We start from the raw sequence: 27,635 nt of genomic DNA, 5'->3' as shown, positions 1-27,635 counted from the left end.
GGGGGGGGGGGGGTGGTTGAGGGTGAAGGTCCTTTGTAAAAAGAATTCTTAATATATTTAGATGCACTGTTCAAGTACAGTGTTGGTAAGGCCTCCTACAACATCCTGTCAATTATATGTGTTCATACCCTAATGTTACCAGCACCATTTATATTATAATATAATTTTGGAATAACCTCTTGAAGTCCCACAGCTCATATAAAGTGGTCCAAAAAAAATAATTAAAAAGGGGTATTCCGGTGGGAAAAAAAAAATCATATCAACTAGCTCCCGAAGTTTATATAGCTTTGTAAATTACTTCTATCAAAAAATCTTAATCCTACCAGCACTTATCAGATGCTGAAATTGAGTTGTTATTTTGTCTGAAGACAGTGCTCTCTGCTGACACCTCTGTCTGTCTCAGGAACCATCCCCATAGCAAACCTATCCTGCTCTGGACAGTTCCTGAGACAGACAGAGGTGTCAGCAGAGAGCACTGTTGTCAGACAGAAAAGAACAACTCATCTTCAGAAGCTGATCAGTGCTAGTAGGATTAAGATTTTTTGATAGAATTTATTTACAAATCTGTATACCTTTCTGGAGCCAGTTGATATTGAAAAAAAAAAAAAAAGTTTTTCTTCACCGGAATACCCCTTTAAGTAATTTTGTAGCAATGGGTGCTCTGATGCTCCACCAGTGTTTTTACATTCTTGGTATGCCTTGTCATTCCCAGATATAGGGGTTATACTATTTGATTAACTATCTGTCCTTTTCATGAATAGTCAGATGGTCAGGAAATTTACTGCAAAATATGGTTTAAATACTAGGCGTCTAGGAGTGTGATTAGGAGCTTCAGGACACAATTCACTACTTCTCAGCCTCATATTTACAACTCTTTTCGCACCAATCTGACTAGTCAAGAAGCAAACTGAAAGTTTATATACAAAACAATGTACTCCATGGCAATAAATGAAGCTTTACTTTAAAGATTTGCTGGTCAAAAGGTGCACCAGAAGGTTAAAGTGGGAACTGTCTGCTATTATGTCTTGTTTTCCTAGTACCATCTTCCTTAGGCCAGTTTCTATGTATAAGTGACAAAGCTGTGGTTTTTTCCAAGTCCAGTTCTGTGTAAAACTCAGATTGTTGACAAGTGCTCCACTGCACAGAACCATCAGGACTTTGAGGCGTTTGAGGGTTGTCAGAATCACAGCCACTTTCCATCTCTACCTGGATGTAATTTAGAGTCTTTGACTCCAGAGAGGTCTGCCCGAGATCAAAATTAAAATAAACAGGTGCGCAGTCTTGACATGTCATGGGGTCTCTTGCTGAAGACGATTGTCTTGGTGCTTGTAAGGGAAAGCTGCATTCATTCAAGGTGCATATATTTTGCTCTAAGCTATACTGTTCCTTAAAAATAGATGGAGAAGATGGTTGACTAGTAACACAGCCTCTTGTAATACGTGTTGGGATAATACTAGTGCTCTGGGAGTCTGAGCTACTGACTGAAACCAACATGCTTCGTGATCTAATACACCCTACTGGAATAGCTGAAACATTTTCATATCCCATTCTTCTCACACATGATGTTTCTCGACGGTCATCACTGTCATAACCAGTGTCCCATATGACACCATTTAAATCCTCAGAATGTAAGCTACCAAATGTTTCCATCTCTTCACCCTCTATCATGTTCCTCAGTATACAGGCTTGGTCAAGTCTAATTCCATGACGTTCGTGAACATAAAGATAACTCAGCATAGACATTTGGCTCATGCCACCATCGGAAACCTTGTGCTCAAGAGGTATATGGGATCTGGGTCGTCTATTCAACTCCTTGCAATCAGCAGATGTGCAGCTCTGGGGAAAAGAAAAACACCAATGTTAAAAAAATATTCGTTATCCAGAAAGCTAAAAAAAAAAAAAAAAAAAACACAACAAGGGATGAACCGCTTCTCACTTCTGAAGATCTTGTAGAGGCTGGGTCAGGGATAGAATCACTGCCAATAGGCTCAAGCCTATGAGTAGATGGTATGACAGATGAGGCTGCTGGGAAAGAGGGATAAGCTTCATACCGATAAAGTAAACGTTGCTCAGAATCTGCAAAAGACCAATATACAGCATTAAATTCAGCAGCTTAAAAGTAATATACAAGAATAATTTACAAAGTTGCGAGCCTGAGCCCATAAAGGAATTTTTGCTGATAGGCAGCCCCTTTAATTATTTAGTGCCCAGTTACTGACCTGCTGGGGTGTCAGCATCTGTATCAGATATGACACTTATTCGATTGTTCTGCATGCACCTTTGTAATAAATTAAACAGCTCTTCCGCGCGGTTACATTTAAACCCAAATATCCCTAAATGCAGAAAGAAAAAAGTTATTGAAAATAGGAAAAACTGCAAAACTGTTTATTTTTACATTTAAATATTAGAAAAGAAATTGTGGGGGAATTGTAAAAAGTCTGTGGCTACCCATGAAACAACAAGTATGAAGACATATGTAGATATATGTCACATAAAAGAAATGGTGTAACTTGGTAAAAATATGACATGCACCAAACCAGAGTTACAGCCTATATTCTAGCCTGCATGCATAGTTCTGCTGGTTATTATGGGAAACTGCTGACAAGCTTGTTACCAACTACTAACTACCACTACTCGCCAATAGAACTGTGAATTAACCCAAGAGTTATCACATTGATATCTATCTGTGTATATATATATATATATATATATATATATATATATATATATATATATATATATATATATATATGAGTGTGCGTTTTATATATTCTACAGTTAAAGGGCTTGTCTATTCTGCCCAGAATTTGTATAATAATTTGGAACAGGGTGTACATAGCGGTCCAGACTCATCCATTGTATTTTTATGTTTCTATTCTGCTGCAAAAAGAATAAAAAAAATAAAAAAATAAAATAAAAAAATAAAAACTTTAAACCTTCCTCTCGCCGCCCCCAGTGTGCGATATCTGTCGCTAATGTTCTGGGCCATTGTCTTCATATGTATTCTGGGGCCCTGAACTTATCACCAGCCTCAGAGAATGTCCTGACTGATGATCAGCTTAGTAGCAGCCAGAGGCATAGCTTGGAGTTTCAGGGCCCCAATGCAAAATCTGCAACAAGGCCCTATATGTTAATTATTGTACTGCTCTCTTATGGGGCATGTGTGCTTTGGGGCCCCTTTTAGGCACCAGGGCCCGGTGCGACTGCTACCTCTGCGCCCCTGGTAGCAGAGTCATATAATGGGCCTGGGCCCAGCCTTCTTCCTGGTACCCAGGCCAGTTACATGACACTGCCATTTAGATTATCACTACCCAAGGCAGGACATTGCTCCACAGTAGAGGATAAGCTCAGCCTAGTCTGACGTGCCGGGCCCCAGAATGCGAAAGTAGACCAGGGACAAAAAAAATGAAGACAGTTATTGGTGTATTGGGGAAGCGGCAGAAGGTTAAAGTTTGTTATTTTTCTTTTTGCAGCAGAATAGAAACATCAAATACAGTGAATGAGTCTGGACAGCCATGTACACCCTGTTCCAAATTATTATGCACATTCTATTTAAGTGTCACAAAGATTAAATATTTTGTTTTTCAGTTTAACTCATGGATGGCATTGTATCTCAGGGCTCTTTTGATCACTGAAAACAATTTCGGACACCTGTGATAGATTTCCAGGTGAGCAATTTAAAGGAAAAACTACTAAAAGGTGGGTGTTCCACATTATTAAGCAGAGCACCATTTTCAAGCAATATGGGAAAGAAAAATGATCTCTCTGCTGCCGAAAAGAGTGAAATAGTTCAATGCCTTAGGGGAGGTATGAAAACATTAGCTATTTCACAAAAACTTAAGCGTGATCATTGCACTATTAAGAGATTTGTGGCTGATTCAGAGCACAGACGCATTTGTGCAGATAAAGGCACATTGAGGAAGATCTCTGCCAGATCCATGCATCAGATGAAGAGAGCAGCTGCCAAAATACCATTACATGGCAGCAAACATATTTGAAGCTGCTGGTGCCTCTGGAGTCCCACAGACATCAAGGTGTAGAGCCCTCCAGAGTCTTGCAACTGTGCATAAACCTTCTATTCGGCCACCACTGACCAATGCTCACAAGCAGAAACAGCTGCATTGGGCAGAAAAATACATGAAGTCTTGTCCTCAAACAGTCCTGTTCGCTGATGAGTGCCGTGCAACCCTTGATGGTCCAGGTGGATAGAGTAGTGGATTGCCACCCTGTTCCAACAAGGCTGCGACATCTGCAAGGCGGTGGAGGAGTCAGGTTTTGGGCCGGAATCAAAGGAAGAGAGCTGGTTGGCTCTTTAGGGTCCCCAAAGGTGTAAAGTATGTGGAGTTTCTGACTGACCACTCTCTTCCCTGGTACAGAAGGAAGAACTATGCTTTCCTTAATAAAGTTATCTTCATGCATGACAATGTACCATCTCATGCTGCAAAGAATCCCTCTTCATCAATGGCTGCTATGGGGATAAAAAGGAGAGAAAGTCATGGTGTGGCCTTTATCCTCCCCTGACCTCAATCTTATTGAGAACCTTTGGAGCATCCTCAAGCAAAAGATCTATGAGGGTGGGAGGCAGTTTACATCCAAACAGCAGCTCTGGGAGGCTATTCTGACATCTTCCAAACAAATTCAAGCAGAAACTGTCCAAAAACTCACAAGTTCAATGGATGCAAGACTTGTGAAGTTGCTATCAAATAAGGGGTCCTATGTTAAAATGTAACGTGACCTGTTAAAATGTTTAAAAAAAAAGTTAAAATGGTTGTTAAAAGTTTGATTGAAATAGCTTTTGATTTCAGTAAATATGCTGCAAACACAACAAATGACAATTTTCAGTTATTTACAACCTATAAAGTGTTTTGAAACTTAATGTGCGTAATAATTTGGAACAGTGACTTGTAAGTTTTTTAAGTTAAAAAAAATACTGTTATTAGGAAGTTTGTTCAATAAAATTTGAATTGTACTCTTAATAGTTGATAACATGAGAATTAGGCTGACTGTTATTTACATTATTTAGGTAAATGAGAAAATCATAATTTGCATAATAATTTGGAACAGCGTATATATATATATATATATATTTTTTTTTTTTTGTGTTCATGGCTTCACACTTGTGCTGGTGGTTACCACAATACATAAATTTGGGAGAAAACCAGCATTTTTGTGAAAAAAAAGGAATTAATTTACACATCCAACTTTAAAGAAAAGTCGTCAAACACCTGTGGGGTGTTAAGGCTCACTGAACTCCTTGTTACGTTCCTTGAGGGGTTTAGTTTCCAAAATAGTATGCCATGTGGGGGGGAGGGAGTTGCTGCCCTGGCACCATAGGGGCTTCCTAAAGGTGACATGCTCCCCAAAAACCATTTCAGAAAAACTCACTCTCCAAAATCCCATTGTTGCTCCTTCCTTTCTGAGCCCTCTACTGCTCCCACCAAGCACTTGACATACATACACATGAGGTATTTCCTTACTCGATAGAAATTGGGTTACAAATTTTGAGATGACTTTTTTCCCCCTTTTACCCCTTGTAAAAATTCAAAAACTGGGTCTACAAGAACATGAGAGCGTAAAAAAATGAAGATTTTTTCTCCTTCACTTTTCTGCTATTACTGTGAAACACCTAAAGGGTTAAACACACTTACTGAATGTCATGTTGAATACTTTGGGGGTGCAGTTTTTATAATGGGGTCATTTATGGGGTATTTCTAATAAGAAAGCCCTTCAAATCCACTTCAAATTGGAACTGGTCCCTGAAAAATTCTGATTTTGAAAATGTTGTGAAAAATTGGAAAATTGCTGCTATACTTTGAAGCCCTCTGATGTCTTCCGAAAGTAAATACCATGACAACTTTATGACGCAAATATAAAGTAGACATGTTGTATTTGTGAATCAAATATATACATTTATTTGGAATATCTATTTTCCTTACAAGCAGAGAGCTTCAAAAGTTAGAAAAATGCTAAACTTTCAATTTTTTCCTCAAATTTGGGAATTGATGCAAGTATCAACAAAATTTTACCTCTAACATAATGTAGAATATGTCACGAAAAAAAACAAACAATCTCGGAATCAGAATGAAAGGTAAAAGCATTAAGAGTTATTAATGCTTAAAGTGACAGTGGTCAGATGTGCCAAAAATGCTCTGGTCCTACAGTGAAAAATTGTCCGGGTCCTTAAGGGGTTAAACGGCATGAGCATAATGGATTGAGTTTTTTTTTATCTATGTGTGTGGTATAACTATATCATGGTGTATGTATGTGGTATAACTATATAATGGTGTATGCGTGCGATGATTATTACAGTGTTTGCACAAACAACTATGTTGAAACACACGCGTGGGACAGCTGTATCTTGTCATAATTGTCACCACTACATAAGATTTATGAAGGAGCAACTATGTACTGGAGTATAGGTGATACCTATGTGGTGAGCTTGTGGGGATGTAGGGTAGGAAGGGTGTAGCTGTGCAGTGATGAAAGGGTGTTTGATTAACCCTTAACTGTCGTGACACCAGGGTGCGGGATAGATATATATCCTACCGCCACCCGTCCCAGGAACGATAGGAAGGAATATCCACAACCGGAGGTTTAGTAGACTGGAAATAACTTTACTGCAACTTTTATGCAGGTTAACAGGAGTAACAGTCTTTACAGAGGACCGGACTTTAAGTTCCTCACAGTTGGTTGGGACCTTGTAGGGAATAAGCTCTGAGGCTTGCTTTACTATGTTCCACTGAATTCAGGGTTTGGTTTCACGTAGGTTTAGGTTCAGTAGTCACGTAGATTTAGGATTGAGTTTAGTTGAACTCACGGTTTTGTATTCGGCTGAAGTTAGCAGGCTTCAGGCCCAGATTTGTCTTGCAGGTATACACAGAGCTCCTCTCTCTCTGCTAGTCCGGAACCCAAGAGAGTGATGATTTGGTAACAGCGCCCTTATATGGCAAGGGGCAGATTCATAGCTTATTGGTTCCACCAACTGTCAGTCCCTTCAAAAAGCATTGTGGTACATCATGTGACCCACTCACGTGACCTGAAAGGTCCTTAAAGGGGAACTCCGGTGGAAAGAAGTAGAAAACAAATGTTTTTAAATCAACTGGTGCCTGAAAGTTAAACAGATTTGTAAATGACTTCTATTAAAAAAATCTTAATCCTTCCAGTACTTATTAGCTGCTGTATAAAAACAGAGAAATGTGTGAATTTCATTCCAGTCTGACAACAGTGCTCTCTGCTGACACCTCTGTCCGTGTCAGAACTGTCCAGATTAGAATCGTATCCCCATAGAAAACCTCTCCTACTGGACAGTTCCTGACACGGACAGAGGTGTCAGTAGAGAGCACTGCTGTCAGGCTGGAAAGAACTTCACAAATTTCTCTGTAGTTTATCTGTAGTATATAGAAGCTGATAAGTACTAGAAGGGTTAAGATTTTTAAATAAAAGTGATCTAAGTTCCCCTTTAAGCTTAACATAAAAGTAGGTTTAGTAGTCATGTGACCTAAGGTCCTGGAAGTACTATACATATATAATTTATATACATTAACCCCTTAAGGACCCAGCCAATTTTCACTGTAGGACCCGGCCATTTTTTGCAAATCTGACCACTGTCACTTTAAACATTAATAACTCTGGGATGCTTTTACCTTTCATTCTGTTTTTTCGTGACATATTCTACTTTATGTTAGTGGTAAAATTTTGTCAACCCTTGCATCATTTCTTGGTGAAAAATTCCCAAATTTGATGAAAAAAATTTGAAAATGTTGCATTTTTTTTTTACTTTGAAGCTCTCTGCTAATAAGGAAAATGAATATTCCAAATAAATTATGTATTTATTCACATATACGCTATGTCTACTTTATGTTTGCATCATAAAGTTGACATGTTTTTACTTTTGGAAGACATCAGAGGGCTTCAAAGTATAGCAGCAATTTTCCAATTTTTCACAAAATTTTCAAGATCAAAAATTTTCAGGAGCCAGTTCAGTTTTGAAGTGGATTTGAAGGGCTTTCATATTAGAAATACCCCATAAATGACCCCATTATAAAAACTGCACCCCTCAAAGTATTCAAAATGACATTCAAAAAGGTTTGTTAACCCTTTAGGTGTTTCACAGGAATAGCAGCAAATTGAACGAGAAAATTCAAAATCTTTATTTTTTTTTATACTGGCATGTTCTTGTAGACCCTGTTATTGAATTTTTACAAGGGGTAAAAGGAGTGAAATCTTCCTAAAATTTGTAACCCAATTTCTCTCAAGTAAAGAAATACCTCATATGTGTATGTCAAGTGTTTGGGCGGGAGAGAGTTTTTCTGAAATGGTTTTTGGGGAGAATGCCACATTTAGGAAGCCCCTATGATGCCAGGGCAGCAACCCCCCCCCCCCACGGCATACTATTTTGGAAAACTACACCCCTCAAGGAACGTAACAAGGGGTACAGTGAACCTTAACACCCCACAGGTGTTTGACGACTTTTCGTTAAAGTTGGATGTGTAAAAGATTTTTTTTCTTCACTAAAATGCTGGTTTTCCCAGGGATAATAGGACAAAATGCTGATGTGTAACCCCATCTCTTCTGAGCATGGAAATACTCAACGTGTGGACGTCAAGTGCTCTGCTGGCGCACTACAATGCTCAGAAGAGAAGGAGTCACATTTTGCTGAAATGGCTTTTGGAGGGCATGTCGCATTTAGGAATCCCCTATGCTGCCAGAACAGCAAAAAAAGGAAAAAAAAAAAAACCACATGGCATACTATTTTGGAAACTACACCCCTCAAGGAACGCAACAAGGGGTACAGTGAGCCTTAACACCTCACAGGTGTTTGAAGACTTTGTTAAATTCGGATGTGTAAATGAAAAAAAAATGTTTTCACTAAAATGCTGTTTTTTCCTCAAATATAACATTTTTTACAAGGGGTAATAGGAGAAAATGACACCCAAAATAAATTTGTAACCACATTTCTTCTGAGTATGGAAATACCCAATGTGTGGACGTCAAGTGCTCTGCTGGCGCACTACAATGCTCAGAAGAGGAGCACCATTGAGCTTTTGGAGACAGAATTAGGTTGGAATAGAAGCCGGGGGCCATGTGCGTTTACAAAGCCCCCTGTGGTGCCAAAACAGTGGACCCCCCCCACATGTGACCCCATTTTGGAAACTTCTCCTCTCACAGAATTTAATAAGGGGTGCAGTGAGTATTTACACCCCACTGGCGTTTGACAGATATTTAGAACAGTGGGCTGTGCAAATGAAAAAATTAAATTTTTAATTTTTACGGATCACTGTTCCAAAAATCTGTCAGACACCTGTGGGGCCTAAGTGTTCACTGTACCCCTTATTACATTCCATGAGGGGTGTAGTTTCCAAAATGCAGTCACATGTGGGGGGGGGATCCATTGTTCTGGCACTATGGGGGCTTTGTAAACACACGTGGCCTTCAATTCCGGACACGTTCTCTTCAAAAGCCCAATGGTGTTCCTTCTCTTCTGAGCATTGTAGTGCGCTAGCAGAGCACTTAACATCCACATGTGGGGTATGTTCTTACTCAGAAGAAATTAGGTTACCAATTTTGGGGGGCTTTTTTCCTATTTTCCCTTGTGAAAATGAAACATTTAGGGTAACACCAGCATATTAGTGAAAAAAATTTTTTTTCTCATTTTTCCATTCAACTTTGAAGAATTTTCATTAACACCTGTGGGGTGTTAAGGCTCACTATATCCCTTGTTAAGTTCCGTGAGGGGTGTAGTTTCCAAAATGGGGTCACATGTGGGTATTTTTTTTTTTTTGCGTTTATGCCAGAACCGCTGTAAAATCTGCCACCTCTGTGCAATTTAGGCCTCAAATGTACAGAGCATTTTATGCCCACATATGGGGTATTTCTGTACTAAGGAGAAATTGTGTTACAAATTTTGGGGGTCTTTTTTTTCCCTTTTAAACACTTGTGAAAATAAAAAGTATGGGGCAACACCAGCATGTTAGTGTAAAAAAATTTTTTTTTTACACTAACAGGCTGGTGTAGCCCCCAACAGTGTTTTACCCTTTATTTTACCCTTTATTATTTGTTAGTGTAGTATTTTTTAGGGTATGTTCGCACTGGCAGAGGTTTACAGTGAGCTTCCCATTAGAAATTTGCGCCATGTGAATGTACCCTGTACATGGGGAGGGGCAAACCTCCAGCTGTTTCAAAACTACAACTCCCAGCATGTACTGACAGACCGTGCATGCTGGGAGTTGTTTTGCAACAGCTGGAGGCACACTGGTTGGAAAACCTTCAGTTAGGTTCTGTTATCTAACTCAGTATTTTTCAACCAGTGTGTCGCCAGCTGTTGCGAAACTACAACTCCCACCATGTACTGATGCTGGGAGATGTAGTTATGCAACAGCTGGAGGTACGCAACTACAACTCCCAGAATGCCGAGACAGCTGTTTGGGCATGCTGGGATTTTCAGTTTTGCAACATCTGGAGGGCTACAGTTAGAGACTACTGCACAGTGATCTCCCAACTGTGGACCTCCAGATGTTGCAAAACTACAAATCCCAGCATGTCCAGACAGCAAACACCTGTGTAGGCATGCTAGGAGTTGTAGTTTTGCAAAATCTAGAGGGCTACAGTATAGAGATCACTGGGCATGCACAGCTGTCTGGGCATGCTGGTAGTTGTAGTTTTGCAACATCTGGAGGGCTACAGTGTAGAGACCACTGTATAGGGGTATCAAACTGTAGCCCTCCAGATGTTGCTAGGCAACTCTCCGGCCGCCGTAGGATCCAGGGAGCCAGCCGCACGACATGCCGCACCACGCCGATCACCGCAGCCGATCGCTTCCAGCAGCCTCCACCGATCGATAAGTGGACTTCGGCGCCCAGTCCCCTTCGGTTTCCTCATTCTGCCCTGCCTATTGTGGGTGGGTCGAATGGGGAAAACGAAAGTTAACCCCCCTGCCCCCGATCTGCAATTAGTCGTCGCTTTTGTCTAATGACCCCCCTGGGCATTTGCGCGGGGTGCCTGCTGATAGATATCAGCAGTCGCGGCTGGGACCGTAATTTCCACAGGCGTACCTTAAGACCCAGGTACAGAATGCGTATCCATACGCCCTGGGTCCTGTACGTGTGGAACACATAAAATTAAAGAAGGAAGAGGTGACAAGGGGTTATCCCACTAGGAGGATCCAATCGGTATGCAGGAACTCTGACTTTGGGGACTTAGCACAAAAGGTACGGTACCGGGACACCACACGCACGCCAGTTGCCCCCTACGCTGTAACGGAATAACATCAAACACACGCTATGAGTGAATGCACGGCAAACGCCAATAGTGAATAAAATGGTGTAATGCTGTGAAGGAACTGACAGAAAATGCTATGTATAAATGCACTGCCCAGAGCACGCAACAAATGCTGGAGAATGCATAGTATAGATGTACACACAAATGCATGAAAGTCAGATGATATGATAAATGCATTAACCCCTATGCTTCTGAGCCACTAGAGAAGAGTGCATGAGCAGAAAGCGATATAATGTAAAGTAACTAAGCAGATGAAGCCTGAAATGAACCGGCCGGATTGTACGAAATTACCTTGATATGAAACTAATGTGCTGAGCGTATTTAGACAAAGTTAGAAGCGACATATCAAGAATGGAGGGGGGAGTACAAGGTTTGAGAGGGGGGGGGGGGGGCTTCCCTGAGTGTCATGACTTGTAATATGGCCCCACAAATAGTACCGGTTCTAAAGATATCCCCTGTGATCCCAAGGATTCCCCACCTCCCCATCAGCTATACCAACAGAAGGGGTGGGAGTCGGGGTTCAGGCTGGTTGACCCAAGAATAAGTAATAGGTTAGCTGTGGAATTAGTCTGGCTGGCCGACAAACCTGCACTGCTCCAGCCCCCTCCCTCCTGATAACTTATAGTGTTGCTCGAGCTGGCATCCTCCTATAAGTATGTAGGTGCCGGTACTAAGTTTGTGTAGCGTGACCCGAGCCGGCCATTTACTAAAAGTGTGGCACATGATTAACCAGGACCGGGCTTAACGGGGGTCCCCACGGGCTCCAGCTTCCCTCCGGAGCTGGGGATAACGAAGCTACACAACCCCCGATCAGTCCCGACCACTTACCCTTCTCTCGCTGCCACTCACTCGACTAGTCAGCTGATCGGCTGACAATGAAGAACCTGTGGTGTCCGCAAAACGTCACGTATGCCCCTCCCGTAGGAGCATTATATACCCCCGCCCCTACCCACAACTACTTGATGCCCCGCCTGGACGTGTGTGTGTGTGGGGGGGGGGGGTGGAGATACTCCCGCTCCTTACACAAATACAGCCAATAGGCTTACACAGATTATAAATATTATTGGAAAAAAATAACTGAAATCAGTCGCTTCCTATAACCATCAATAAAGCTTCTTACACCTCTCAGCTGGAATGTTGGACCACTCTTCCTTTTCAAACTGCTCCAGGTTTTGCTTATTTGAAGGGTACCTTTTCCCAACAGCAATTTTAAGATCTCTCCACAGGTGTTCAATGGAATTTAGATCTGGACTCATTGCTGCCCACTTCAGAACTCTCCAGCGTTTTGTTTCGATCCATTTCTGGGTGCTTTTTAAAATGTATGTTTGGGGTCATTGTCCTGCTGGAAGACCCAAGATCTCGGACGCAAACCCAGCTTTCTTACAATGGGCTGTACAGTGTGACCCAAAATCAGTTGGTAACCCTCAGATTTCATGATGACTTGCTCACATTCAAGGCACCCAGTGCCAGAGGCAGCAAAACAACCCCAAAACATAATTGAACCTCCACCATATTTCACTGTAGGTACTGTGTTCTTTTCTTTGAAGGCCTCATTCCATTTTCAGTAAACGGTAGAATGATGTGCTTTACCAAAAAGCTCTATCTTGGTCTCATCCATCCATAAGACGTTTTCCTAGAAGGATTTGGACTTACTCAAGTTCATTTGGCAAAATGTAGTCTTGCTTTTTTTTATGTCTGTGTCAGCAGTGGGGTCCACCTGGGTCTCCTACCATATTGTTTGATTTCATTTGAATGTTGACGGATAGTTTGCACTGACACTGATGCTCCCTGAGCTTGCAGGACAGCTTGAATATCTTTGAAACTTGTTTGGCGCTGTTTATCCACCATCTGGACTATACTGCGTTGACTCCTTTCATCAATTTCTCTCTTCCGTCCACACCCAGGGAGATTAGCTACAGTGCCATGGGTTGCAAACTTCATAATGTTGTGCACTGTGGACAAAGGCAAATCTAGGTCTCTGGAGATGGACTTGTAACCTTGAGATTGTTGATATTTTTCCACAATTTTGGTTCTCAAGTCCTCAGACAGTTCTCTTCTCCTCTTTCTGTTGTCCATGCTTAGTGTGGCACACACAGACACACAATGCAAAGACTAAGTAAACTTCTCTCCTTTTTATCTGCTTTCAGGTGTGATTTTTATATTTCCCACACCTGTTACCTGCCCCAGGTGAGTTTAAAGGAGCATCACAAGCTTGAAACAATCTTCTTTCTCCACAATTTTGAAAGGGTGGCAATCATTTTGTCGAGACCATTTTTGGAGTTTGGTGTGACATTATGTCCAATTTGCTTTTTTGCCTCCCTTTTTTGGTTTAGTTCTAATACACACAAAGGGAATAAACATGTATATAGAAAAACATGAGTTACTGCAATCAGTGTTCAGTAATTCAGATTTACACATTGATTTTTCAGTGTAAGGGGTTATGAAACCATCGTGTGTACTGCTGATGCCTGCGCCTGACTGCTCCTGTGTCTTTCAGGAATTACTTGGCTTACTGATGCTTGTGGGCTTGGGCCTTACATTTCTGGATGGTAGCACTAGCTAACATGCATCTTCAATAGAGATTTCAACATTCACCTTTTAATGTTCGGGGTTGTGAATCCCTCTTGTGTACTCATGCTGCTGTCTGCTCCTGTATGTGTCATTTAGCAACTACATGGTTTAGTGATGCTGATGAGCCTAGGACATTACCTATATATGTTTATGGTAGCACTAGGTACCATACATCTTCAATTGCAATTTCAAAATTCATCTTTTATGATTAGAGATTGTGAGGCCCTATTGTCTCCTCATCTGCCGCCAACTCCAGGCTGTGTCATTCAGCCACTATATGGTCTCCTCATACTGATGCCACCACCAGGCTCTGTCATTTTGCCGCTCTGCGGCAGTGATTCTAAAAGCGATGCCAGTAATCTGCATGTTATTCTGAATAATAGTATTAGTTCACTACCCCAGCACACTCCATTTGCATGTTATAACACAGCAAAGTGTTCTACACCACTATTGAGGCTCTCTGTAGGCCAGAAATAGCCGTTTTTAATATAGATTTGCCGCGAATAAATTCGGATCGGAACAACATTTTTTCCAAAAATTCAGCCGAATCAAATTTTTAAAAAGTTTGCTCATCTCTAGTCATATCACTACAATCGCAATCTCTGGAAGTGTAACTGCAGCGACCCGATCACGTGACTCGGCCACAGTCAGCTGACAACAAACCTACCATGTGTCAACTCTCCTCATTCAGAGGCTTTTAACACTATATTAACCATTTCAAGCTAATATAGCTACACCTATAAAAATAGTGAATGCTGACATAAGGGGAAACGACAATGGACCAATTCACTTGCATTTGTTTGGGTATATATATCTCCCCTATGATGTATGTATCACTAGGCTTGAAAATGGCTCCATAGGAGCAGAAACGTTGCGGTATTGAGACGTGTGAATAAATGCACCTTTTTACCAGAGTGCCTGCACCATTGGATTTTCTTATTTGGATAAAACCCTGATCAGGTTTGGGGGTGCTGGCACCACATCTGTTGCTTGACTGAGCAGTGATGTGACTATTTTTACTCTCTCTACATAATATCTCTCTCTATCTATCTATATACACACACATTGAAAGAGCCCAAAGGAGGGTGAGGGGTCCTCCAATATTATACTACAAACTCCTTGTCAGGATCCGGACTGGTATGCAGCGTGGACACTGGAGGTGGATCCTCTGTGTCAGTGGGGTGATGGTGTGGGCCGTACCAGGGGAACGGAATCTAAGGGGTTACTGGTTTTCACCAGAGCCCGCCGCAAAGCGGGATGGACTTGCAGCGGCAGGTAACCGCCAGGTCGTTCCACCCGATAGCGACTCAACCACACTGACAGCTGAGACTGGCGCGGTACACAGGGACAAGGCAAGAGCAAGGTCGGACGTAGCAGAAGGTCAGGGCAGGCAGCAAGAGTCGTAGTCAAGGGCAACAGCAGGAGGTCTGGGTACACAGGCTTGGGAACACACTAAACGCTCTCTCAGGGCACTAAGGCAACAAGATCCGGCAAGGACAGGAAGGGGAAGTGGGTTTTTATTCACAAGGAGCAGATGGAAGCTAATTGACACTGATTGGGCCAGGCACCAATTAATGGTGCACTGGCCCTTTAACTCTCACAGAGTCGGCGTGTGCCCTAGAGAGCGGGGCCGCGCGCATCAGGACGTGACAACCGGGGAACGGGACAGGTGAGTGGATTGGGATGCGACCCGCGGGTGGGCGCGTCCCGCTACGCGGATCACATCCCCGCCGGCAGTGACAGTGCAGCGTTCCCGATTGTGATGTTAAAACATTGTCCACAACAGTGCAATAATGCAGATGCTCAAGTGCAAACACAGACCTACAGTCTGTGTTGTAAGGAAATGAATGGTGCTGCACACAAACACATAAAACCAAAGCTGTGTGTGGGTATCGCTGGATACACCAGTGCTGAGCAATACAACAGCGGTTACAGGACTTCTTGAATACACAGTACAATACGATCCAATAGAGAGAACAGAAGATATAGCACTCACCCAATGTGGATAAACGTGGAGGGACTTTATTGGATAATCACATAGGTGTACAAATCAAACTGGAGATAGAAAAGACGCACAGCTCACGGGAGCTGCAGGAGGAGCGGCAACGGCCCAATTTCGCGGTCTGTACACCGCTTGGTCACGCCTACCTACACTGCGGCACACGTGTAATTTACCAATACAGGACATGGTCCTGTACTACCCTTAGGCCCTGTCAGGTTGAGACCCTTAGTGACCTGGGGGCTCCCCTGCAGGGTCCCCCCATTTCCAGAATGTTGTGTATACTGCTTTAATGTATAGACAGGATCCTAATGTATAGCTAGAGCAGAAGACCTGTAAGAGGTTGTCTCAAGGTCCTGTTAGTCTGTCACACGTTATGTTATGCAGTCACATGATTTGTTGTCACATGTTCTCCCAGAGAGCACCAGCTTAACCTATGACCCACAGCTTGACCATTGGGCTTTAGTCCAGCCCCCCACTATATAAAGGGGCGGCCATTACAATTCATTCACTTCTTCCTTTACGGAGAACCAGCCAGTACAGATATCTCAGTCCAATTGATCAGCATCTGGAAGACCCCAAAAGCTACAGTCATTCCAGTAAGTCTCAAGTCTGTCTGCTGTCACTGAAACCAGTCAACTCAAGTCCAATCTAGAGTCAGGTTAATTACAAGTGTAGTGTCCCGGTACCGCATCGTATACGGTACCTGTATAGGAGGTCCCCATAGCCAGAGTCCCTAGGACGTCTGGGTACTCCTTATCTAGTCCGCCCCTTGTCACCTCTCATCTAGGTGTTAGTAATCTAACAGTTTATTCAGGATTTATATAAATATAAATATTTATATAAATAAAATGACCTGTACGGAGCGTAGCAGGACCTGCGGGTCACGTGATCAGGTAAACTCTATGGTTTTTGCTTAAGGACTTTTGGAGGTCCCTATGTCGTATTGCACCCATTATTCCTTGTAACGGTGAGTGACAGTTATTCGGACCAATCAAAGCGGCCCTGCCCCTGCCCATATAAGGGAGCGGCGGCTATTGTTAGGTCTCTTTCCTTGTGGGCTGTTGTTAGAGAAGGATCTGTGCTGCTGTCATCCGTGAATTTCGGCCCGAGCCTTGCGGCGACGGCTGATCATTGCAAAACCGTGAGTGTATCAATCCCTAAGCACTCTGCAAGATCACCGGACCTTATCTATCCCCTAAATCCAGACGGATCTTCGCAATTAACCCTAAATTCTGAGACTTATAACAAAAGTCAAGGTCCGCAACAACTGTCAGTCACTGAAGTGTATGTATGTTTGAATGAGACTGGTACAGTTCATTGGATGTACTGTAAGCCTTTAAGTAAAGTGTACCCAAGTTCAAGTTCAACTACCTTGTGGACCTTCAGTCATTTTGTATATGCACCTATCGTTACTGGGAAGGGCGGCGATAGGCCGGAGAATTACCTCAGCATACTAGCCCGCAGCCTGGCGTCACGAACAATAGGGTTAACCTTAACCCCTGATATACTGAAGCAAAACCCCTGATTACCCTACCCCTACCCCAGAGGCCTACCACACAAGTATATTGGTCCAGCAAGCTGCGAGGGCCTTCTGGGTCCTGGCCACCTCTCTGAGAAATCTGGCCTTAGTTGGGAAGATAATTCCATCTGTCTTATACACAGTAAAGCCTCCGTTTGACCATAACTGGTTGTGAACTCTCATTTCATTATTAGCAACTGGGATAGTGGAGGAACCAGGTGTGTGGTGTTCCAGAACCCTAAAACCATACTGGCGTCACGAACACTAGGGGTTAATAACATCTTTCCCCTGGGGTTAATACCATCTTGCCCAACCACCTACACCGCTACACCCCTGGTCCCACCATACACCAGTGGTCCAGCACACACGGCACCGTGTTAAATAAGCACGGTCTCAGTGGATGGGCAACAGCTGATGAGCCATGTTGCTATGACTACAGGTAAACACATCTCCTGCGGCACAACAGATGTACAGACCGCAAAACTGGACTGTTGCCACTCCTCCTGCAGCTCCTGTGAGCTGTGCGTCTTTTCTGTCATCCAGTGTGATTTGTGCACCTATGTGATGATCCAATAAAGTCCCCCCACATTCTTCAACAATGGGGGGTGCTATATCTTCTCTTCTATCTATTGGAGCGGTCACAGATGGGACCACCCGATACTGGAATGGAGCAAGGGAGGTACAAATATAACTGCAGTTTTTAATTGTCTTTCCAGCCATAGCATGGTGTGGATTCAGTAAGAAGTAGGGTTTTTCCAAAAACTGTTTGTCAAACCGCTCTTCAGATTTTTTAAAACAAATTTGTGTGCGGAAAATCCACAGCATATTACAAAAGTAGCAAAGGGCATGGAATTGAAAGGAATTTTGTCCACATAGGGGGACATTTATGAAACTTTGCTTTAGTCGTCTTTTTTAGTAATTTTTTCTCAACTACTGTTTTGCTTACGTGTAACAAATTTATTTTTTTTAAATTAAAAGTTTTATTGGTTTTGATAGGAACAGCAGAAGGACAGGGGTAACAAACATTCAATGCTGCTAGTAGCAGCAAGACTTAACATAAATTACTATGAACATATACAGAACATGTAAATGATCGATGCAGAGGGGCAGGGTAGAAGGAGAGGGGAAGGGACAAGAAAAGGGGGGGGGGGAAGGGGGTAAGGGAGAAGTCGATGAGGGCAAATTCAGGGTGTCCCAATGTCAAACAGAGCCTTTAGCAATCGCTCATACTATTACATTAATGTGCATCATCAGAATCAAGGCGGTTTACATAGTCCAGCCACCGCCCCCAAACACTCAGAAATTTATCATGACATTGTTCCGATCTACTGGACATCTCGAACCTGCACAGCAGACGGATCTTACCCAACCAATCAGTAATAGACAGCAGAGAGGGACTGAGCCACTTCACCGGGATCATGGAATTTGCGGCAGTAAGAAGATGTGCGATCAGCATGTCCTTATGAGGACGAAAATTTCAAGAGGGCCTGCCCAGAAGGACCAAATCAGGCGTGAGAGAAATCTGAGTAGGAAGAATGGAGTTAATAAGCGACTCCACTTCTCTCCAAAATACCTGGATGATCGGGCAAGTCCACCAGATGTGCAGGTGCCCACCCACCTGAGTCCCACATCACCAACAGGAAGCGCTAGAGGATAGACCATGAGCATACAGGAACTCAGGAGTCCTGTACCAACGAGACAACAGTTTAAAATGGGATTCTCTTAGGCGGATACATCGGGAGTAACCATGTGAGTGGTGTAAGATATAATCGACCTCTGAGTCAGAGAATTTAAGGCCCAGCTCCTGTTCCCATGAGGCAATGTAGCCCGGGTGGGAAGAGTGTAGTGGCCTAAGCCATAAATCACTAATAAAGAACAGTGTGCGAGCATTACCAGGAGGGGACACTAGTTTAGATTCGAAGTCTGTTAAGCCACGCAACTGGCCCAATTGTTTGAGAAAGCGGGAACAACAGTGTTGGATGTGATTGACGTGGAGAAAGGACAACGGCACATTGGGGAGGAGTGCATGGAGCGCATCAGCTGTCGGAACCCCTCCACCCAGGAATAGTTGGCGGATAGGAATGTTAGCCAGCTGGGACCAAAGGGAGGCATATGCAGAGGAGACGCAATTCACGATCTCGGATATAAGAGCGGAAGGTAAAAGAGGAGAAACAGGAGGGGACAGGGAAGCTGAGAGTGTAGACCAACAATAGAAACATACGGGGGGCTCACTATAATATTCTGTGTAAGAATGGGTGCAATTCAGTGTAATAAACAATACTATCAAAGAGAAAAAAGCTCACACTGAAAATAGAATGCACATCATAATATCTTAATGCAATAACTTTATAAAAAAAAAAAAAAAAAAAAAAACAGTCAAGTTACAAGTTTAAAACCATTAAAAAGGCTCTCTGAAGAGCCACAACACAGCCTCAGAGCAGGGCCATGACCTCCTGCTCTGAGTAAGTGACCCCGTCCTGCTGGTAATCAAATGACAATCAGTGTCAGCTCCATGTGGCTATATACATGCAGGTACATACATAGACAGAGCAAGCACTCCTATGATAACAATGTAGTCCTATATCACAACAATAATGCAACAATACTATACTGGAGCAATGCTGTCTTATACAATACCACAATAGCACAGCTACAATCCACAGAGACCAGCGACACAGGTGCTACCACAGAGGACGGAGTCAAAGAACCCCACGCGTTCCGTCGCAAGTGACTTCCTCAGGGGTGTTGTCAACACCCCTGCTGCCTCCTGCCTCAGGTTGTAGGTTATACAAATCCGAGTAGAATCTCTGACATTGCCGGGCAATGTCTGGGGTGGAGGTTAATAGGGACCCCGAAGCACCTTTAATTTTGTGGATATGTTGTTTCGCCCTAGCTTTTTTGAGAAGGGCAGACTTCAGCCTACTACCCCTGTCTCCATGAGCATATATGCGGTGTCTATGATTTAAATAAGCCTTGAAGGACTGTTGCTGTAGGTGGGATATTAATTGTTCACGCAACGTCTTCAATCTATGTAGGGTCGCCTCAAGCTGAGTATGCTTATGAGCCCTCTCAAGAGTGGCAATCTCCTGAAGTAAACCGTCGATCAGTTTCCTATTCTCCCTCTTAATGCGGGACCCCCAGGATATGAGGACCCCTCGTATGTAAGCCTTATGGGCTTCCCAGACTATAGGAGGGGATGGGCCTTCACCCCTATTCAGCTCAAAATACAAGTCTAGGTGCTTTTTCACATCGGCCAGAACATTGGGTCTCTCCAGGAGTCGTTCGTTCAGACGCCAGGTGGAGGCACAGGGGGAAGAATTCAGTAAAGAAAGAGTGAGAAAGATAGGGGCATGGTCCGAGATCGTGATTGCGTCTATACCTGTATTGAAGATAGCAGGCAGGAGGGAAGAGTGGAGCAGGAGGTAGTCCAGACATTGGTAGGAATAATGGGCAGTGGAGTAGTGCGTGTAGTCCCGGGTGGAGGGGTTCAGAGAGCTCCATGAGTCTATGAGAGATAAATCGGCAAGTTTAGTATGCAATCTAGACAAAGAGCGTTGAGAGATATTTGGAGCATTAGAGGAGGAGTCCAGACAAGGATTTAAAGGTACATTCAAGTCAGAACCCAGAATGATCGGACTCTCTGCGAATAGCTTCAAAGTGGTCAGAGTAGACAATAGCCATGGCACCTGGGCGTGATTCGGAGAGTAAAGATTAGCTAGTGTGTAGGTTACTTGGTGTAGTTGTATGCGGAGGAACAAGACTCTACCTTCAGAGTCTGAGAAGTGTTGGAGGATTTTAACTGGGAGAGAGCGGTGGATTGCTATAGAAACTCCTTTCGACGCCGAGGTACCATGGCATGAATGGGACCAATGGGAATAATATTTGGTGAGAAGTTTAGGTATCCTGTCTTTCTTAAAATGTGTTTCTTGGAAGAACACAATAGAGGCTCCACGTCTCTTAAGGAGGGTCATTACATAGTGCCTCTTTTCAGGGGTGTTCATACCTTGCACATTAAAAGATACCACCGAGAACTGCGACATCCTGATGGGAAGGGGGGGGGGGGGAGGGCGGGAAGGGAAAAGGGGGTCAAGAGAGGTGGAGCAAAGGAAGGAAGTAGTAGTACGAAAGATAAACCTGAGATAATAAAATCAGGGAAAGGGGGAATGGAAGGAGGAGATGGGAAGAAGGGAGGGGGAGGAGCAAGGATAAAGGAAGGAATGAAGGAGATAAAGATATGGCGACCTGGAGCAGAAAAACGGGTAGCAGGGAGAAAAAAAGGGCGGGGGGGGGGGTCATCAGAGTCCAAGGTCCAAAGTTCGAGTTCCTCCCGCAATATGGACAAGTGGTAAGGGGGGGAAAGGGCGAGAAGGTATACAGGAGAGAGCTCCAACATGCGGTGCTTGAGGGAGGGTAAGGGGCAATGTGGGTCGATGGGGAAACTAGCATGACAGCTAGACATGTGTCACTCGGAGTGGGCAAAGTAAACAAAAGGTGTCAAAAAAACTCAGAACATCTAACCTGGAGCCTCCCCGGAGAAGAGGACAAAATCAGCCGGCACAGAGCACAGCACCGGAGGTCTCACCCGCAGCGGGTAAAAGCATGAGTCTCCCGACTCAGCAACAGGAAACTCAACGTGGCAGTGGGCCTTCTTTGAGTGGAGTGTTCCTCTACTTGGATGACTTGGTTCTGGAGACCACCTTCCAATCATCTTGCTTCGGTAATGGAGGGAACAGCTTGAGATCAGTAACCGGCAGCCAGGTAGGGATCTCTATAGGGGTTATGTCCAGCGCCGTCCAGACGAGTTCCAGGTCGGCCGGGGTCCTGACAGTAATCCGCTTGCCATTATGGGATATAGAGAGAGACCAAACGGGAACAACCAGGCATACTGCAGTCCCATAGCACGTAGCCGTTCTAACAGTGGCTTCAGGATCCTGCGCTTAGCGAGTAGACGGAGCTAAATCTTGATAGAGGGTAACCTCAGCCTCTCCATACGAGATGGGCTTCTTCTCCCTTGCAGCTTGAAGTATCGCAGCGGTATCGACAAAGGACAACAGTCCGCAAATGACATCTCTCGGCGGGTCAGAGGGACGCGGCTTAGGTCTCAGCGCCCTGTGTATCTGCTCTATAACAACTGACTGGGCTCGGTCAGGACCCAACAGACCCGAGAAGATCTCCCTGGCGACCTTCGGTAGAGCCTCAGGAGCCCACATTTCAGGTAAGCTTTAAAGGTGAACACTTTTCCTCCGGCTCATGTTCTCTTGGTCTTCAAGGAGCGAGTAGGTAGTGTTAAGATGGGTTTCCATAAGGGTCGAGCGATCCGCCGCTACAGCTGAGTGAGAGACAAGGGCGGCACAGGTCGTCTGTAAGGCCTCCGTCCTGGCACCTATTGCCTGTACCTCAGCCTTGATTTCAGCCAGCTCCTGCATGACCGGTTTAACTGCCTGTGCCAGGGCTTTCTTCATAAATGACTTCAGAAATTGCTGCGTTATGAGAGCCGGAGAGCAGCCTTCTGTATCACTGCACGGATCATCCTCTTCATGTGATTCATGCTGAGAGGAAGCTTCCAGCGCCATCTTGGAAGCACGCGCCAGGGACACACCGCCTTTCTTCTTGAAGAACTTAGACGTGTCTGCCTGGCTTTTACCCGGTTTGGGGGATTCTTCAGGGTCACCAGATGTTCCGCGACCAATCTTGACCATCGTATAGAGAAAGAAGTGGATTTGAGGTGAGGATTTACGAGGCAGACGGGAGAGCTGCAGGCTCACATGTCCATTTCAGTCCGCGGCTAAGCTCCGCCCCCACGTGCGACAAATTTATTATTCTGTCACACGTAAGCAAAAGCTGTGAGGTAAGCGCCGGAGATAGCTCTGCTGTACCCTCGTTAGCTACAGAGGTGGTTCTTTGCTGTACAATTCCTGTTGAAGTATAAATAAATACGTATGTAATAAGAAGAGTGTCTAGAAGATGTTTGTTTCATTTATCAATGGCAATTCAATTAAACAATACATAATTACATATGTAGTTGCTTCCCTCATATTGTGAAATTTGGCAAAGCTCTTTTGCATTTTAAGTAAATAAAAAATGTTCTCATATGCGTATTTTTTTTTTTCTTTGTCATTCTTGCTGCAGTTGCTGACTTTATCCTGCATAAATTAGTTCAGCTTTTAGGTGCTACGGTGGCCTGGAAAAGGTGGATACAGTCGTAGGAGTGTATCCAACTTTCCAGCCCACCGGAGCACCTGAAAGCTGAACCAATTTATGCAGGCTAAAGTAAGCAACTGCCGAGGGGAGAAGTTCATGACGAATCGAATCACTGTAAGTTCGCTCTTCTCTAAGGCATTTTAGTAAGCCAGGAATGTGCTGGAGTAAATTTAAGCAAAGTTTTCCACTATAGCGACTTTTTAGCAACAGTCGCATTTGATAAGTCGCTTACTACTGCAAGTTCATTTAAAAAATTTGCTTACATAAGCAAAAATACATTTTCTTGCTTTTCTCGCTCTTAGGGATGATTGGTGCACAGAAAATTGCATAGGCGCAGTTGCGACAATTATATGAAAGAAATAACGGGTAAATGCCTTCATAAATGTCCCCCATAGTGTGTGAAATATCCACACAAAATCTGCACTACTGATAACACAAACAGATTTATGCAGCAGAAACTCTGTGGCCCAGATTTACCATTTCCATTTTGACAATTTAGTGTTGGATTTGCAGCACAATTTTGGTTTGTGTGTGTCAAAATTTTATCAAACTGCATAACCCAAAACAATCCCAAAATGGAATTTTTTAACCCAATGAAGTAGGCATGCCTCCAATTTTTTTTTTTTTTTTATAAATATCCTACTGATTAAATATTGAAAGACAACAAAAGCAGTTTTTTTTTCACAAATCTTTTGGAATTTGTCCGCTGTATTTTCTGAATTCTGCAGTAAATTCCACCGAAATGAATTGCCCATTTACTTCAATGGGATTTACTGTCCTATTCATTTAGCAGAATTTTTTGCTGCAGGAATTTCATAGAAATTTTGGCTTTAAATTCATGTACAACTTTCATGCGGAATCCCATGCAGAAATTTTGGTGTGTGAACATACCCCAATTTCGTTTGCTAAAATGTATAGTATAGTGAATGGGTTTCCGTTCACCAATTCACACTTCCGAATTTGTGAAGCGGAACTTGTGAACGGAAAATCCGCTTGGAAATCCATGCGGAACACATTGCATTCACCGCTGGCCGCACCCGGAATCTCCGGGTGGAAATTTTCTGCCCGGAGATTCCGTAGTCTGAACCTAGCCTAAGTAGGAGATTTCTCAAAACCTGTCCAGAGGAAAATTTGCCCAGTTGCCCATAGCAACCAGATTGCTTCCTTTATTTTTAAACAGGTCTCTTTAAAAAGAAAGAAGCAATCTGATTGGTTGCCATGGAAAACTGTACCACTATTCCTCTGCACAGTTTCTGATAAATCACCCCGTAAGGCCTGATTCACACGGCAGAATTTCTGCGCTGAATTCTGCATGAATTTAAAGCCTATTCACTTCATTGGAATTCCTGCAGCAGAAATTCTGCTGTGTGAATGGGACAGCGGAATCCCATTTAAGTGTGTTGGCTATAAATTCATGCAGAATTCAGTGCAGAAATTCTGCCGTGTGAATCCGGCCTAAAAGCTACAGATACCGTTGGAGCCGATTGTGGTGCAAAAGCACTGCAGATTTTCTGCTGCAGAAAATTTGTATCATATCTGAGCTGTGTTTACATACACTCAGGTATAGCAAAGGAAGAAGTCTGGTCTATGGCCAGGAATCTGCAAAAAGGAAAAAATGTATACTTACAAAAGGTGCCATTTGCAATGTATACATAAATGTTTCCTGCCATCAGATCATTTATCTCCTATCTTTTACACAGGGGATAAGATATTTAGGGGCAGAGTTCCCCCATTAAGTATACATTTATCTTTCGGTGGATTCCTGCCCATAGCCTGGTCTTCTTCCTTTGCTATGCTGGCTTTCCCTGCTCTTGATTTTGAGTGAAAGGAGGATACTTGCAGCCATTTGCACCCCCTTGGATGACCACCGGCAGCCCCCGGATGATGATCTGTAATTTCTACATTGCTTGTTGAGTGGCCTTTGGTATTGGGTGTCAAAACAGAGAACAGCCCATCCCTCTTGAATTCTAGTTTGAAATCTAGATAAAATGCTGACTGACCTTTGGCTTTTCAAGTCCTTAAATGCTAGTAATCCTTGTGTAATTATTGTTTACAGAATGAGAAAGAAAAGCTTCATTAACCCGAGTTGACCAGAGGTGACAGATCTGCCCCCTGTGGGCTCATCATTTATAACATCAGGAGTACACACTAATAATAAATATATATATAATGCAATGTTTGTGTGTATGTATGTATGTTCAAGCATCACTACCAAGTGGCTGAAGATATTAACATGAAACTTGGTACTGATGTTACTTATGTCAACTACAAACATAGGATAGGCAATTTAACCCTTACCCATCCCAGTTTGCGAGAGTCAAGGATTTAATCTTAAATCCCATACAAGTCTATGGGAAATAGGTTACTGCATAACTTCTAAACAGCTGAAGATCGTTCAATACTCACATGTTACTTATATGTCCACAAAAAATATAGGATAGTTAATTTAACCCTAACCTACCCTCATTTGCGAGGGTCAGGGTTTTTGTTTAAAGTCGAATGCAATCTATGGGAAATGTATATTCCAGCATAACTTCTCAATGGCTGAAGACATTTTGATAATACTTGGTCACATGTTACTTATATGTCAAATAAAAATATATAATATAGTTAAATTAACCCCTAACCTACCCCCATATGTGAAGGATGTTTTTTTTTTTTGTTTCAAGTCCCATGCAAATATATGGAACTTCCGATACCATACTCCACAAGCTCTGCATCTCCTGGTGAATGCGTCAGTCCAGCTGGCAAGCCACACCCTCCCCGTATTCCATGCCCCATCTTGCAAAGGCATGCCCACCCTTTAAGCCACACCCCTTTTATTTTCAGCTTACATTATCTTTACAACACAGCCCCACCTGGGGACGGGATACAGGGACAAAATATCGGGACACGATATGAGGTTGGAATAGGAGGGGATATGGGGTCAGGATTTAAGGATGGGATATGAGGGCAAAAGCTTCCTCCTTTGTTGCCTTTCCTCCCCCACAAGGTTAAGGTAGAAAAAAAACAGGCAGCGCCAGGTACTCAGCTAGTAATGATAATATTAAATAAATAAAATACCCAGGCACCAAAGAAAACTTGGCAACGGTCCGAATGCTGGGACCCCCCACGATCTCCTGCAGAGGACCACGGCTCTGCCGCGGCTCACCTGTGCAGGAGGTGCCCCAGCCGTAGCATGATGCCACGGCCGACAAGCCTCATCTGTGTATCTCTATGGGAGAGGCAGGGATGCAGCGTTCGTGCCTCCCCCATAGAACTGTATGGAGGGGGGGGCGTGTCCGTCAAGCTCAGTGACCTTGACGCTATGTGCAATGCCGGGTCCCACTCAGGAGACTGCGGGGGGCCCCCCAGTGGTCGTACCCCCCCCCCCCCCCCCCCCCCCCGTGATCAGACACTTATCCCCTATCCTGGTCTAGGTAAAGGTTGTTAAACGCCCAATAATCTTACCTTCTCCGGTCTGACATCTCCTGCCACAGACAAATGAAAACAGATCTGAGTCATAGCCATACTTTGTTAGGCTTATGTATGGCCATTTCACAAACCCTCCTCTTTTAATATGAAAAACGAGTGATGTCTCTGTAAGCTCCATTATTCCTGGACACACACTTCTGCCATCGTCATTCACATTGAAAACCTTAAACAAAAAAACAGAAAGGACAAGTCAGCTTGACTGCCTTATATAAATTGGTTAAGCTGACATCATGGTATTGTTTGTGGTAATAACTGGAAAATAAGATAAAGATAGGGTGTTTTCTTGATAGCACAGGCCAGACCGTAGATCGCCTAACCCAAAGTGAGAGCATCATAGAACCCCAGCAGTCCAGCCAAGAACTGCATTCAACTGCTCATCAGAAAAAGGCCAATATATAGGCCCCCCGGAAAGAGCCCACTCCGGCCACTGCAGACAGAATTAAATGATGCACCCTTAGCCCCACTGCCCTGGTCCCGCCTGCAGCAGCCGCCACAGCTCACTATTGTAAGGTCGCGGCCTGTGCTGCAGAACAAGCAGCTAGTGCTGTGGCCACTTTAAAACAGCATGAGGAGCCGCGCAGGAGGACGTCA

General features: G+C 43.6%; 1 protein-coding gene across 2 annotated transcripts in view; it reads right to left on the bottom strand.

The window, feature by feature from the left end:
* Positions 1 to 617: 617 nt before the first annotated feature.
* The window catches only part of LOC130284671 (fibroblast growth factor receptor substrate 2-like), a 64,248-nt gene continuing 37,230 nt past the window's right edge, over positions 618 to 27,635 (bottom strand). For both annotated transcript variants that reach the window (XM_056535288.1, XM_056535287.1), the window contains 4 exons: positions 27,021 to 27,207; positions 2,220 to 2,333; positions 1,937 to 2,076; positions 618 to 1,836 (listed from right to left, as the gene is read on the bottom strand). In XM_056535288.1, coding sequence (XP_056391263.1) covers positions 997 to 1,836; positions 1,937 to 2,076; positions 2,220 to 2,333; positions 27,021 to 27,162 — 1,236 coding nt within the window. In that variant the 5' untranslated portion in view covers positions 27,163 to 27,207 and the 3' untranslated portion in view covers positions 618 to 996. The remainder of the gene's footprint in view (positions 1,837 to 1,936; positions 2,077 to 2,219; positions 2,334 to 27,020; positions 27,208 to 27,635) is intronic.

Source organism: Hyla sarda, chromosome 8, assembly GCF_029499605.1.
Source record: "Hyla sarda isolate aHylSar1 chromosome 8, aHylSar1.hap1, whole genome shotgun sequence".
In the NCBI taxonomy this organism is placed as follows: Eukaryota; Metazoa; Chordata; class Amphibia; order Anura; family Hylidae; genus Hyla; species Hyla sarda.
Note: the sequence above shows the minus strand (reverse complement) of the source record. Positions and strands in the feature narration are given on the sequence as shown.